Source organism: Electrophorus electricus, chromosome 2 (assembly GCF_041902795.1).
Source record: "Electrophorus electricus isolate QZ-2024a chromosome 2, ASM4190279v1, whole genome shotgun sequence".
Taxonomy (NCBI): domain Eukaryota; kingdom Metazoa; phylum Chordata; class Actinopteri; order Gymnotiformes; family Gymnotidae; genus Electrophorus; species Electrophorus electricus.
Genome location: NC_137498.1, coordinates 25,802,892 through 25,817,109, shown reverse-complemented (window position 1 = coordinate 25,817,109; position 14,218 = coordinate 25,802,892). Strand labels below are relative to the sequence as shown.

Sequence of the window (14,218 nt, the reverse complement as noted above, 5' to 3'; positions counted from 1 at the left end):
ACAGCTTCTGTTCAGAGGAGTGAAGAATGATTCACCATAGCCTACACTGCTGCCCAGGCCAGCATTAGACTTGTTAGTGCACTGCCCACAACCACTGAGCTCAACATGGCCCTTTCTCAGCAGCTTTCAACACCCATATTACAACACCATTGCAGAGATGGAGATGTTTCTATGTCTTTTTCAACAAGGAGGTCAGATGTGAGAAAACCAGAGAAAATGGTAAACACCACCACCAACGACAGCAAGAAAAAAAACCTTTTCTGAGTTCACAGGGAATACAGCTAGGTAAGAAAGAGGATGCTCTCCAAGCCCACACAGAAATCCATTCCCTTGGCCTTTGTTTCATCCAAGAGCTTTGGTGGGTGGCAGGGCTTCAAGGCTGAGACACCAAGAGACCACTAGCCAGCATTAATGGGAGCTCTCCGTACAATAGGAGGCACAGCCTACTGTATGACTCGCTGAACACAAGTGATGAGAATGGGATATAGATAGACGGAGTGCGAGAGGGGTGAGACTGAAAGCAAGAGAGGGACAGAAAGTGACGGCGAGAGAGCAATATCTCTCACATGAGGGAGGGAGAAAGAGAGAGAGAGAGACTGACACTGAGCAGACCTTTTAGCTATGATGCATGCTCCAGCTGTAATACACATCTACAAAGCCTGTATTCCTTCTGCATCTGATGAGGACAACTGCACCTGTCGCACACACTCAGTGCTGCATAATATCCATTGCTGGGTAGACGTTTTGACCTTCCAGTCATTTCCAATTATATCAGACTGAAGAATAAAAGGTTGGTGGGCCTCATTTACATGGAAGTCTGTAAGTGTGAGCATGGGGTAAGGTATGTGTTTGTGAAAGGAGGTCAAACAAAGACTTCAGTCTAAATACCTTCGTAGAAAGCAGTCTCTGAAACCTTGTCCTCACATTCCAAAAAACAATGGGGATAGTAGAGGCAAAACTGGAGGGGCATAGAGGCTCTGAATTCACCAATGACTAGAGCCACAGGAACAGAGGCTCAGGATGAAGGTCTGAATGCTTCATAAAAAGAGAAAGAGAGGGGGCGAGAGATAAGAGAAAGGGAGGGAGGGGGTGTCAGGATGGGGAACTCAAATCAGCATTGTTTTTTTGGTAGAAAGTAAGTGTAAGAAAAGAGAGAAAGATAGGGTGGGGGATGTGTTTCTTATGATAGTGGTGGTGGTTGTTTTATCTTTCACATTATGTCATGCAGAAACTGAGGAACATTATTCCCAAATTATCTCTTGTCAAACAAACTAGATTACGGTGCAGGAAGGAAAAGGCCAATTGTTTTACAAGTAAAGTGCCATTGCATTAAAGGTACCAGTGGAAGTGGTGCTGATGATGCAAGAAACAGAAATATTTTTAAGCAGCAGGATTCACATTACCAAGTTACAGAGGCTGAGCCCTTAAAGGCTTTTTAATAAACTAGGCTCATTACTACAGCTTTTTTTTGCCCACTCCAAAGTTAAATTAGTACATTCAAATATTTGTGTTATTTTATGAATCAGAACTTGATTTCGGCTTGAGAGCCAATTAACTGCAAATTCATTCACCTCAATACCCTGCAGAGAAATGAAAATATGCATATAGTGCACCGCAACAATGGAACGTTACGAGCACGGCCGATGGTTCACTCATGTTGTTTTGCTATAATGTATCCACAAAGCCGTAATTCTTCGTATTCGTAGTTGGTTGATTACTTGTGTCCCTCTTGCATTTGTGAAGCTACATCTGTGTGTGTCTTCTGTACCCTTATCTGTGCAGATCAGCTATGAGCATATGCGAGCATATGACACCGACGCCACCAAATCGGATCGATGTTAAAACCGTAGCAGAGTATCAAAACGATGAATAACTTCCACCACAGCTACAGGACAACAAAGGAACTTTAAGGTCGGTCGGTCGGTCTGTCTGTCTGTCTCTCTCTCTCTCTCTCTCTCTCTCTCTCTCACACACACACACACACACACACCTTGGATTGTTCAGTAGTTTGGCCTTCAATGCCTTGTTCAGTCTGGATAATAGACTGGGATGTACTATAGCAACGTCGAAATCGGGTGGTGCCAACACCCTGTTGCGTGTACTATATACTTGGCGCCACCCAACTGACATAATTTATTATAACGACAGACCCTTATCAGCAAAATGTACCAAACATACTGGTTAAATTATGACGGTCGGGACCACTTTTTCAGAATGATTATGTAAGTGTTAAGAAAAAATCCCACCTGCTGCCTTTACTTGGAGAAAAATAAACACCCTGTGAGGCCACACCTTGCGTTAACATGGCGTAGCGAAACTAAGTATAAGGAAAGGTTGGGAGTTCCGTTTATCCCGTAAACCGTTTGTGAAAAGCACCAAAAATAATTTTACAGTTACGCGTACAAAGTCTGTAGCATGCGTTCAAGTTGCGAGCCAATGCACATGGGACGTTCGACTTTACGGACTGCGTGTACTGCTAGTGGCCAATGGTAATTCGAATCGTTAAAGAAACACTGACTTTGGATGAGAACGCAAAAATCTTTCATGTTATCAGTCGCCAATACACGAAATATTTAAATGTTACATTACCTTGACTGCAAAGAAGAAATACAACAATCGTCCAACTGTTCCTCATTTTAAAAGTCGTAGCCACTGATAGTGTTTCACAATCTTCTTGTAATATACACAGTTCGATAACACAATCCTCAACCTCAAAAACTGCCTTATCATAAATTATCCTCTCGCGACGGTCACCGATAAATAGTGGTTAATGAATACAGGCAAATCCAAGACAGAGATTAAATTTTGCCCCGTGAACCGGCGTTTTGTTTTCTCGATCTACTGGCAGCGATAAAAACAGCTAAATCCCTCCCCAGTCGAAGGTAGGTTATGTCCTTCGTGTGTTCGTGAAGATCAAAAACGTCTGAAGGCAAGATGACACACTATTGCCTATGGCTGAGACTTCTTCCACTAAACATTGCTGCAGCAAGTGTAGTGTGGAGCTTGAATGTGATGTCATGCAGCGTCACAAAACCCGATGACCAAATCGAAAGGATGGTATGGTATGGAAAGCTTGTAGAACTTCATGTGGTTGAACCTGTTAGGCTGGTTTCAGTGGTGTTTCCCTGAGGAACGTAGGGCAATAGTACAAAACACATAGCTATTCGAAAATGAAACAATTCTCGTTGTATAGACAATCGCTGGAAAATCCCTTTATTAGTTTCTAAGACAAACCGAAAATCATATGAAAGTGTGAACAGCTATTCATATTTAATTGTAAAAGCGTTTGCCTAGTCCTATTTTGTATAGCACACAGTGCGGTTACAAGGACTTTTAAGTGTTCATATTTAAACAATGTCTAAATCAACAAACATATTACCAACCAGATTGTTATTTGCCCAAAATAACGCAGTTAATTAAGCAATTAATACGGGGTAGTGGAATGACGAATTCGGTGTTACCCATCGAGTTCTTGCTCACGCCTTATGCATACTAATCACTTACCTCGCTCTGCCATCTGTTGACAGTTTGATGCTATTGCGCACATATTTATATCGGGCCTTTTTGTTCACTCAACCTAAAACCTCAGGCATAAGTGACATAAGTTACCCAGGTAAATGTTAACTAGTTACATTCGATTTCCAGCTGATTTGGCAATTTTTCTATACAGGTTACTTCCACGTTAAGTTTTCATCTCAGATTTCTGAAATATTAATATTAAAAGCACTGACACATTGTTGTTTATTTGCTGCTCTGACAATCAGCAGCAGGCTCAGCTCGCCAGATCTTGACAAGACACATAATTATTTGTTTCAGCCTCCAAGTTATTCACTGCTGCCTGCAGATTTTGAAGTTACCTTGTAACGGTTTCACTAGGTTCTCCCTTAAAATGACCTAATTCCTTGTGTAGTCCACTTTGCAGGGCACTACTAGGGCGATGAGAGGGCACCTATAGCCCAGTTCTTCTGCAAGTGACTGCCGAAGTGACTACAAGAGCAAATGTGTAAGAATGTACAGCAGCAGTGCGTGTAACTGAAGCATTTGCGCACGTAATCTACAAAAAAGACACTACTGGAAACAATAGTATCTGTTTAAAACATAGGATAAAATGGTAGCTAATATGCACGAGCATAAATACCACTAGTATACAATCCATCCCAGAGCCGAGAGCACATAAATATCATTCTGCAGTTTCCTCAGGGGCAGCAGTCATGAGTCATGGTACCGTTCCACGCTTATGCCTGCCTCAGAGGTAGCAACACACATGTATAACTATGCAGCTTCCTCAGAAGGATCGTTATCACCATGGCATAGGAGCTGCTTTGGTCCTAAATAATGGTTTCTCGGTGTCCTTGAACTGAAAGTGAGCCATGTTGAAATTTGTTGTAGGCTACATTTCTTGCAAATGTTCAGAAACTAAAAATGGTTGATATATGAGATACTAGTTACATTTACACTCATGTCACAACATTTCCATGACGTTAGTAATATGCTATATGCATTTGATGCCCTCTATGTACTTATTGAAGGTGCTCTATACAGAGCGCACTGTGTATATTCAGTAATGGGTTTTTTCACCCACAGAGTTTACTTGGCAGTTCTTTTAGTCAGCTTTAGGGAATTGTGCCATTCTCCAGTATTCACATGTTCAAATGTCTTCAATTTGTCCTCCATAAATGTTGTTCCATGGTCAAAAATGAAAAAAATTTAACCAGGAGTGGTCTTTCACAGACTATACCCTAATCACAATCTAAGACTACTTTTAGAGAGCATTTTAGAAAATTACCGTTATTTGTTGATAAAAAAGACTTTTAGGCCATTTAGGCCAGTGATTGCTGTTCTGAGAGTTTGGACTGAGAATCCACAGACTTTAAGAAACCTCCTGGAGTCACTTTAGTCTCCACTCCATGCAGTCCCATCTCTTGAGTTATAGTGTAGTCGTGTTGTAAGGCATTTCAACCTCTAGATCAAATACAGTGGAATCTGGTATATGTACTTCAGTGCTGGTGTCTGTGCAGTCATATATTAAGATAGAATAGTTGGAACTAATGGTTGGTTTTGCATTAGTTTTGACTTTTTTTCTTTCTATTTTTATCTAGCCTTGTTTATTTCAGTTTAGTTTTAGTTCATTTTAAGAGTGTGTAAATAGTTTTTTAAAAAAATTCTGAAGATTAGTTATTTTTTATTTAGTTTTTGTTTTTAATATTTATTATACAAGCTGTGATGACAAAAGGTATCTGACAAGGTTATGATTAAAAAAAATCTGAAATGCATGATATGATATATAAGCTCAAATATGATATTTAGAATTTCCTTCCAATAAGGTTTGCCATTTTAGCATGGCTAAATTAGCACAAAATCGATGGCTGTATTATGACAGCAATGGAGGGTATGCTTGTGATGTCATAGTGGGTGGGCATCACTGGGGTTGACTGAATGGCAGAAAGCAGTGTTAGTGTGAATGCCATGGAAAATAAAAATAATTGAAAAAAGAAAGATCCATTGCGCGAGAATTAGGAGCAAGAATTACAGCCCACCGATAGCTAAAGAAAAAAGGAAGATCGTGTTCACTAGCAAAACAAACCCAGTTTAGATAAGATAACACTTTATTGATCCCGAAGGAGGTTGCTGTTTAGATTAGGTAGCCAGATAAATTAGCTAACTTTGTTGACTTGAAAGCTATACATTTGAAGAACGAAAAAACATTAAAGTCCGTAATAATTAGCATGTTCGGTTTAATGGTAACATTGGATGAGAGATTGTTTTACCAACACAAATATATACCATTACTGGGTGGCAGTGTTAGCTACAGAGAAAGTAGGCCTAGCTATCGTACAGTTTTCCAAATAAAATAAAATAAAAGATTTGTACAAACCTGTCCACACACAACCAGATTATCAATTGGTGTCATCGTCCCTTTAATTTCACCAGCAAATCCTTCCTTTTCGTGTAACCAAGCTTCAAGGCTTTTTGTAGTCTTTTCTTTGTGCATTTCTTGAGTGTCAAAATTGAAATTGTGTACATATAAATGTCAGTAAACACGATTCCTGACATCATGTTCATGTCCAGTATTTATTTATTTATTAAATTTATTTTTTGATAGTTTGGATGAATCGCTGTCAAATCCAGCTGCCTTCAATTTAAGCTTGTTTCATTGCTGGTTTCCCATTCCCCCCTAATAGATGCATGCATGTTGCTGAATGATTTGCCACTCAGTCCTACTGAGGTGGGGTATTCCAAAAATTGTCATTATTATTTCAGTTCACAGGTATATTTTTCACTGCCCATTTTTGTGATAGTTTTTGTTAGCAATAATAACCATGGTTTGAAATTACTTCTTTCTTAAACATGGGTTCGAGTTTTGTGGTATCTTGAATTCAAGTAATTGCATGGAAATCAGGCCATGGCAGACTTTGTCATATTCCCCGTCAAATTGATGTCCCTTCTCCTGAATTCATATGAACAACAGATACCAATGCAGTCTTATGATTTGAGGTTATTATAAATTGCGCAATTTCAGTGGTATCCTGTCGTAAGAAACACTACAACCGCCAAAAGCCTTGCCTTTGCCCTACCTATTAACCCCCACTTATTATATGGGTTGACAGAATAGTCAGTGACTAGACCATTCAAACAAAAAGCATAGTTATGCTACATTTTTTGCTGTGTTTGATTATTATGGAAGGCCTCTGTTATTGTGTCAGAGACTGCCCTGCTATTTTCCACTGGAGGGCTTTAAATCAAATGTATTTATTTATATAGTGTTTCAATATTTGTTGTCACAAAGCAGATCAAATCATACAGCGGGAGTACAATTTCCCAATAGGTCTATAGCACACTGAACATACTTTATAGCACACCTTAAAGCACAGAGTGTACATTGTGATACATTGTGTTGAGTGAAATAATGTAATGTTGCTATTCTACAAGTATTGCTAACTTGTCCTCAACTCTTTATCATTTAGTATGGACAAACATGATGGTTAATTATTGCTAATGAAAGTACATAAATAGGATGTCATCATATCTTCGCTCTCTCTGTCTCACACCAGTGAGAATATGCAGCTCTGTGTCCCTGACCCACACTTTGAGCCCAGGCTCATTGGTGAAAAAAAGGTACAACGTCTCATCAAGTGATAATAGCTACTGAAGACATTTAAGTAAAGCAAAGTTTATGAGAGAATTCTTTCCATCCAAGAGTATTCTTTCCATCACAGTGACTTCCAAATGAGGTAGGAAACCATCTAAATCGGGAAGCACTGGTCTAAGGCACTCCACTGTACCCTCGCTCAAATCATCTCCACACAAACATTACCGCCTATTCAGCAGTCTGTCCTGTATGTCATGTATTAGCTAAGCAGAGTCAGATAAGCTCATCGCTGTCTTAATTCAGTCATGGATCAGTAGCTGTTTACCATTATAACAGGAACAATTCTCTCTCTCTCTCTCTCTCTCTCTCTCTCTCTCTCTCTCTCTCTCTCTCTCTCTCTCTCTCTCTCTCTCGATAGCTAGCTAGCTATCTCACTCAATGAAGTATTGTACTTGTGCTTAGCATTGAATGAATGGTTCTGAAGATCAGGATTCACTATATATTGACGACGCAACTCTCCAAGATTCCAGTATTCCTGAATTTATTAAAGCATCACACTAAAAAGAAACTATTTACCCTCACTGGAAAAGACAAATTAAAAAGAATGGCTATACTACAACTACACTGACTCTGCAATCAATATCTAGCTGTCATTCCATAACCTTGGACTCCAGTAACCCAAGTTGTAAATTTAGCTTGCATCTGTGAAGCTGTCAAGACCTTCGTCATTTAGAAAAGAATACTCTCCCATTGTGTCTCTTCTTTAAACCAGCAGCCTTTCCCACAATGGAACAATTATGAGCATATGATGACATGAAAGTTACAGTGATGAATAAACCAATAATAAGCTATAGGGCAGATGAAATGCCTTTATTTGGTTATATATACATACATGTACAGTACAATGAAATGTTTCTCGCACCCATTGAGCCAAGAGGGTTAAGGGCCTTGTTCAAAGGCCCAACATTGGCTGCATGGCAGAGCCAAGATTCAAACCTCCAACCTTCCAAAGTCCTATCCACCAGACTAACACTGCCCCACAGTCTATCTACTATCATCTTCATCACCATCTTCTCCATCAAACTTATTTCTCAATTCTTAGACAGATACAAACATCAGCTAGCTTGATTTGATTATATGTTTTCTTTCTTCACAAGTACCTTTTTGCCATGTTCACATTTTCACTTGGATCATCATGTATTTTCTAGACTACCAGTGATGCTTTTTTTAAATTATGACTTTCACCAGGTAAGTAGAAGTTATTTCTGTCTTAATATACAGTCTTACATTGAATGTTGATATACATTTGAGTTCTCTTTAGTGTCTCTTTGGTGTTGTGTTTTAAAAAGTTCTGGTGATGTGTTAGGCCTTTCCTGACATCCTCACAAACATCCATCATGAATATTTTCCTCACCTCATCCCTTGTCTTTTTTTCCTTCTGCCCTGTTCCTTCATCTTAGCTCTCTCTCCATCAGTTACAGTTTGCCCCAGTGTGTCCTATGGCCCCAGTAAATGCACTTGAAGCTATAAGTGTTGCTTTGGTAATGGCACTCATAAGTGGTTGCCAATAATGCTGTTCACCTTAATTAAAGGCATTAAAGGGCCAAAGGGACACCCACTCTGTGGGAATGATACCTCTTGCACTTCAAATGTTTCACACATATATTCACTCATGCACTCATACTGGCTCTATAAGTTTTTCTCTGCTTATGTGTGAGTTTGTTCTCAGCCAGTTTCTGTAATATCCATGACTTTGTGTCTTCTAGTATTGATATCTCTCATTTCTTCACTGTCTCTCTCTCACTGTCTCTCTCTCTCTCTCTCTCTCTCTCTCTCTCTCTCTCTGATTTTCTCCCCTTTGGTACACTCCTCTTTATCACTGTGGACTCAAGGACTTTGGTTTGCTTCTTGTTTGTGTGCCTGCTCATTATTTCTTCCACACTCCTGTATGGATGTATGAAACTGCGGGTTTCCGACTCTGTAAAAGGAGTGACTAAGAGTGAGATAGTGTCAGGTGGGGGGGAAGGGGATGCATGTGTGAGTGAATACAAAAAGAAAGAGGGAGCTCACGAAGTGGAGGACAGAGTCATAACAACATATCTGCACATCTCAATTTCTGTGCCATGCATCTCAGGGGTGGCATCCATCCTTTTGTCTCTGTGCTGGGAAATAGGGTGCTGGGTGAAGCATCGTGTGTCTTGGCTCCTCTCATCTCTCCTGTCTTCCATTTCGCTTCCTTGCACAGTTCCCATAATACATCTGTTCACTGCATGTGCCTGCTGGCTCATGTGGCTTTTCCCCCTCTGTCCACAGCACACACACACGCACACACACAATGGATGGCTCTCTCTCTGCTCAGCTCACATCCTGTCCACACTGCTCCATAAATAGCAAAACTCTCTCCGCACTCAGGGGCTGACAGAAACAACATTTGGGAAAAGGGATTATGGGAGTTGAAAGGACAGGGAGGTAAAATATGTGAAAGGTTGTTAGTCAGGTTTCGTTTTCCATTTTCTCAGTGCTTGACCGCGTCCATCCTCTCTCCCTCTGCACTCTCACACTCGAACCCCAAACAAATAAACATCACACTCAATTGCATTGCTTACTACAGTTAACACAGATGGTGCATAATTGCCTTTCTGATTTTGCACATATAAACCCGCTCATACATACCCACACACATACATGCGCAGCCACACAATATTATTTACCTATACATATTTTCTTGCTGCTACTTTCTGGGGTAGTTTTAGAAAAAAGGAAACCTGCAGCCAAGGAGGCTTTAATAATGTGGAACAACAATAATCCCTGATCTATAAATAGCAGTTTGAAGGAGAAGACAAAACAAAAGAGCTTCTGTGGTACTGGGGCTGGCTCAGGTGATCTGTCTTGATTTGCCCTGGGCTCACCCACAAGACATTGTGTGTGTGTGTGTGTGTGTGTGTGTGTGTGTGTGTGTGTGTGTGTGTGTGTGTGTGTGTGCCATCAATGACACACACACACACAATGTGTCATTGGCCATCAATGACATCAGTGATAATGTAGTGGCAAATGTGAATGTGGTGTTATCCAACTGCTAAATCTGATCACAGCAATTTATACTCTCCATGGCCACACACCCACACCAATAAGCATATACAAACTAATATCAATAAAACTAATTGAAATCAATAGCTAAAACCCATTTGATAAATAATTTATGTAATCATATAATGATGCAATCTACATTAGAACAGGCAGAATTGATAGATTTTATGACAATTATATTGTAATTACATTCACACAATTCTCTTCAGATTTATTCATTTAAGAGAATCTCATTTATTGATTAAAAATTCTCTTTGAACAATGGTGATCAAATTCTCTCATCCTTACAATTAAAGAACATTCATGAACTATTTCTTTGTTTTGCTTTTAAGATTAAGATTAAGATTTACGATCCATTGCCAAGTATTCCTCTCTTGAAGGTTACAATTGCAATTATGATAATAATAAGAAAAATCCTAACAATTACAAGAGCACCTACTGTGCTTGAATCAGTAATTATATAAATGAAGTAGGAGGCAGAGTAACTATTTATAAAAATGGTCCAGGAATCGCACAGAATATAAATTACATTTGCACTGATTTTTGTCCTTAATGTGAACGATCCATCAATAATAAGAACTTTAACTTTGTTGGCCTCACATAATTATTTTCTGGATACTGGTCCTCATTTTAAATTTTACAAATATGTTTATTTCTGTTGAAAAAGGCAGAATTATTTTTGATGATGCATAAAACAGTCTCAGAACAGCATTTGTATCTATACAAATTTTCATTGCCACCACACAAAACATACTATTGAAACCATAGCCATGATAGATCACATATCAACAGACATCACAGGAATTATTTTCCCCATAATAAAATCATCTTCTATTTTCACTTTGTCTTAACTATATATTTACATGTTCAGAACCTGCAGACACTCCTGCAGAGCAGTCTGCCTGTTTATCAGAATGACAGTACATGTGCTCAGTGAAAATCAACACATGATGGTATGTGTGCTCGGTGAAAATCAAACACATGACAGCATGTATGTTCAGTGGAAATCAAACACATGATCTTGGTTTTGCTAACACCTTGCTCTACCAGGTAATCTGAAAGAGTTAAGATGTAAACAAATGTTTTTTACCTTACTATTGCACCATCTGATCCTACAGGACATAAGTGACTGAGTGGTTAGTGGATACTTTGTGTTCTGCCCTTTATAACATTGTGCTATTCATTGGGAAAGGTTCCATTATATAATAACATAACCTGCACTCTAAAACACATTCAAAATTTGGATATCTTTCCAGACCGATACAAAATAAATAAATCATTTACATTTATATTTACATTTTCGGAACTTAGCAGATGCTCTTATCCAGAGCAACTTAAAAAATTGCTTTGTCATATACTCATAGAATACATCCTAGCCAGTACAGTAGGTTCGGGTCCAAAATACCAATGAACTAGAATAATGTTGAAATACAGGGATCAATACTGATGCCTAGAAGTGCAAAATACAGAAGCTCTATTTCAGACAAAAATAAGTGCAATAACCAAAAAGTACTAGTTTGTTAGTCAACAAAGGAGCAGTCAATATCAGTGCATTAAATAATACCCTTTAATAAGTACTAGTTTCAATTAGTCAACATATGAGTAGGGTCAGTGGTCATTTAAATATTCCTCAAATAGATGGGTCTTCAGTCTCCGTTTGAAGACTGCAAGGGACTCTGCTGTCCAGACAGCAAGCAGAAGTTCGTTCCACCATCTAGGAGCTAGGACAGGGAATAGTCTTAAGACTTGTTTTCCATGCAACTTGAAGCATGGTATTTCAAGCCGAGCTGTACTTGAGGTTCGACGTATTCGAGGTACAGATCGGGCATTGACCATTGACATTATGTATAGAGAGCCTGGTCCATTTTTGGCTTTGTAGGCAAGCTTCAAGGTTTTAAATCTGATGTGGGCAGCTACTGAAAGCCAATGAAGGGAGCACAGCAATGGCGTGATGTGTGAACTTTGAAGACCAGTTGTGCTGCTGCATTCTGGACAAGTTGTAGAGGTCTGATGGCTCTTAGAGAAAGATCCACTGTAGCAAGTTGAGATTACAAGAGACTGCATAAGCACCTGGGCAGCTTCCTGTGAGAGAAAGGGCAGAATCCTTTGTATGTTACAAAAGAGAAATCTGGAAGACCAGATCAGATTTGAAACCTGAGTTGAGAATGACAACTGGTTGTCCAAAGTTATGCCCAGGCTACCAGAAGCTTCAGATAGTGATACCAGTGAGTTCTTGAAGGAAACTGTGAGGTCATGGTAAGGGCTGGGAGTTCCTGGGATGTACAGAAGCTATTTTACTGAGGTTGAGTGGTAGGCAAGCATGCTGATACATCTGGAGAGCTGCATGTCAGAGGGTGGGAAAGAAAGAAATAATTGGCTGTCTTCAGCATAGCAGTGGTTGGAGAAGCCATGAGAAGATATTATATCACCAAGTGAATGAGTATGCAAAGAGAAGAGAAGAAGGCCTAATACTGATCCCTGGGGGACACTGGTGGTTTGGATGTGGATCCTCTCCATGTTACCTGATAGGACTGAAACCATTTCTATGCAGAGCCAGTCACACCAAGGCTGGAGAGAACAGAGAGGAGAATGTTGTGGTTTATTGTGTCAAAGGCTGCCAAAAGGTCCAGAAGAATCAAGACAGATGACATTTTAACAGCTTTAGCAGCATGAAGTTTCTCCATCACTGCTATGAGGGCTTTTTCTGTTAAATGTGCTGGTTTGTAGCCAGACTGATTGGGAACATGCAGCTGGTTCAGGTTGAGGAATAGAAATAATTTATTGTAAACTGCTCGTTCAAGGGATTTGAGAGGAAAGCGAGAAATGATACCAGTCTGTAATTGGTTATGTTGGAGCCATCGAGTGTGGCCTTCTTAAGCATTGGTACCACACTGGTAGTTTTGAATGCAGTTGGTACATGTCTAGAGGATAAGGAGATGTTGATGATGACAGAAATGAAAGGAAGAAGATCTCTTGAGATCATCTGGAACAGAGTGAAAGGAATGGGATCCAGTGGACATGTAGTCGGATTGCTGGAATCAATCTTCAATTCTTACCCAAAAACAATTGGCCACCCTCCTGGTGTCCCTGTTTCCATGGTTTGCCTGTCATGTCTTTGTTTTCCTTTACTTCCTTGTTGTTCCATTCATTAGTTTCATTTTCTCCACACCTGTCATTGCTTTCACCCGTTCCTCTTTTCCAGTCCTTCTTTTGGTTCTGTTCTGTTCCACCCCCTGGTCTTTAGCCCTGCCTGTAATTGTTCACCTGTGTGGTTAGTCGTCATAAGGCTTGGTTGTTTAAGCCCTGGGTTTTGTCTTCCAGTCTGTAAGTTATTTTGGTACATTTGGTTATGGTTAGAGTTGTTGTCACGGTCCTTAGTTTGCCATTTGCTTAGTACATGTGTTAATTTGCCTCAGTGTTTTCCCTGTGTCTCGGTTTGTTAGCCTCCTGTGTTTTGTTTCCCTCTCTCATTAAAGTACCTCCTGCATTTGCATTCTGCCTTTCACCTCATCCATGCAGGAAAAGTTACAAAACCTAAAATATTTGAACAATGGAAATACATATATAACCTCAGCTAGTTTGCTCAAATCATATGGATTTTGGGATAGAATATAGAGACCTTAAGTATATAACCAGATAAGATGAATGGAAACCAAAGTTCAGAAGATTGAGTTAATCTTTTTAATCTCTTCCTGAAAATCATATACTTGTGTGCTCAAACCAATGCCTTTGAAATTAATCAAAAGACAAGCCACTTGAAATAATCAGACTCATGCTAACAGAATTAAGCTCTTCTCTTAGCCTTTGCAATATATCTACATCTTTGAAAATATTAAATCTAACCTAATCTTGATCCATGTAAAATGTGTAATTAAATTTTAAGATCTTAGAGATTGTTGTAAGTCATTATTTTAGTTTAAACTTGCATAGGAATCACACGAATTCAGTCAATAATTATACCTCAACAATAGAATAGTGGCAGTACTGGAGATGGCAGTAAATTAGCTGTTCTGGCCCTTGACCAGGGCCACAGTATGCTAC

At 39.4% G+C, this 14,218-nt stretch overlaps 1 protein-coding gene across 2 annotated transcripts in view; it reads right to left on the bottom strand.

Moving 5' to 3' along the window:
- Positions 1 to 3,014, bottom strand: part of pvrl2l (PVR cell adhesion molecule related 2 like) — an 87,616-nt gene extending 84,602 nt beyond the window's left edge. The window contains exon 1 of one of the 2 annotated variants that reach the window (XM_027016270.3): positions 2,590 to 3,014. In XM_027016270.3, the coding sequence (XP_026872071.2) occupies positions 2,590 to 2,635 (46 nt within the window). In that variant the 5' untranslated portion in view covers positions 2,636 to 3,014. The remainder of the gene's footprint in view (positions 1 to 2,589) is intronic. The other variant, XM_027016272.3, reaches the window with a different exon arrangement.
- Between the last annotated feature and the right edge of the window lie 11,204 nt (positions 3,015 to 14,218).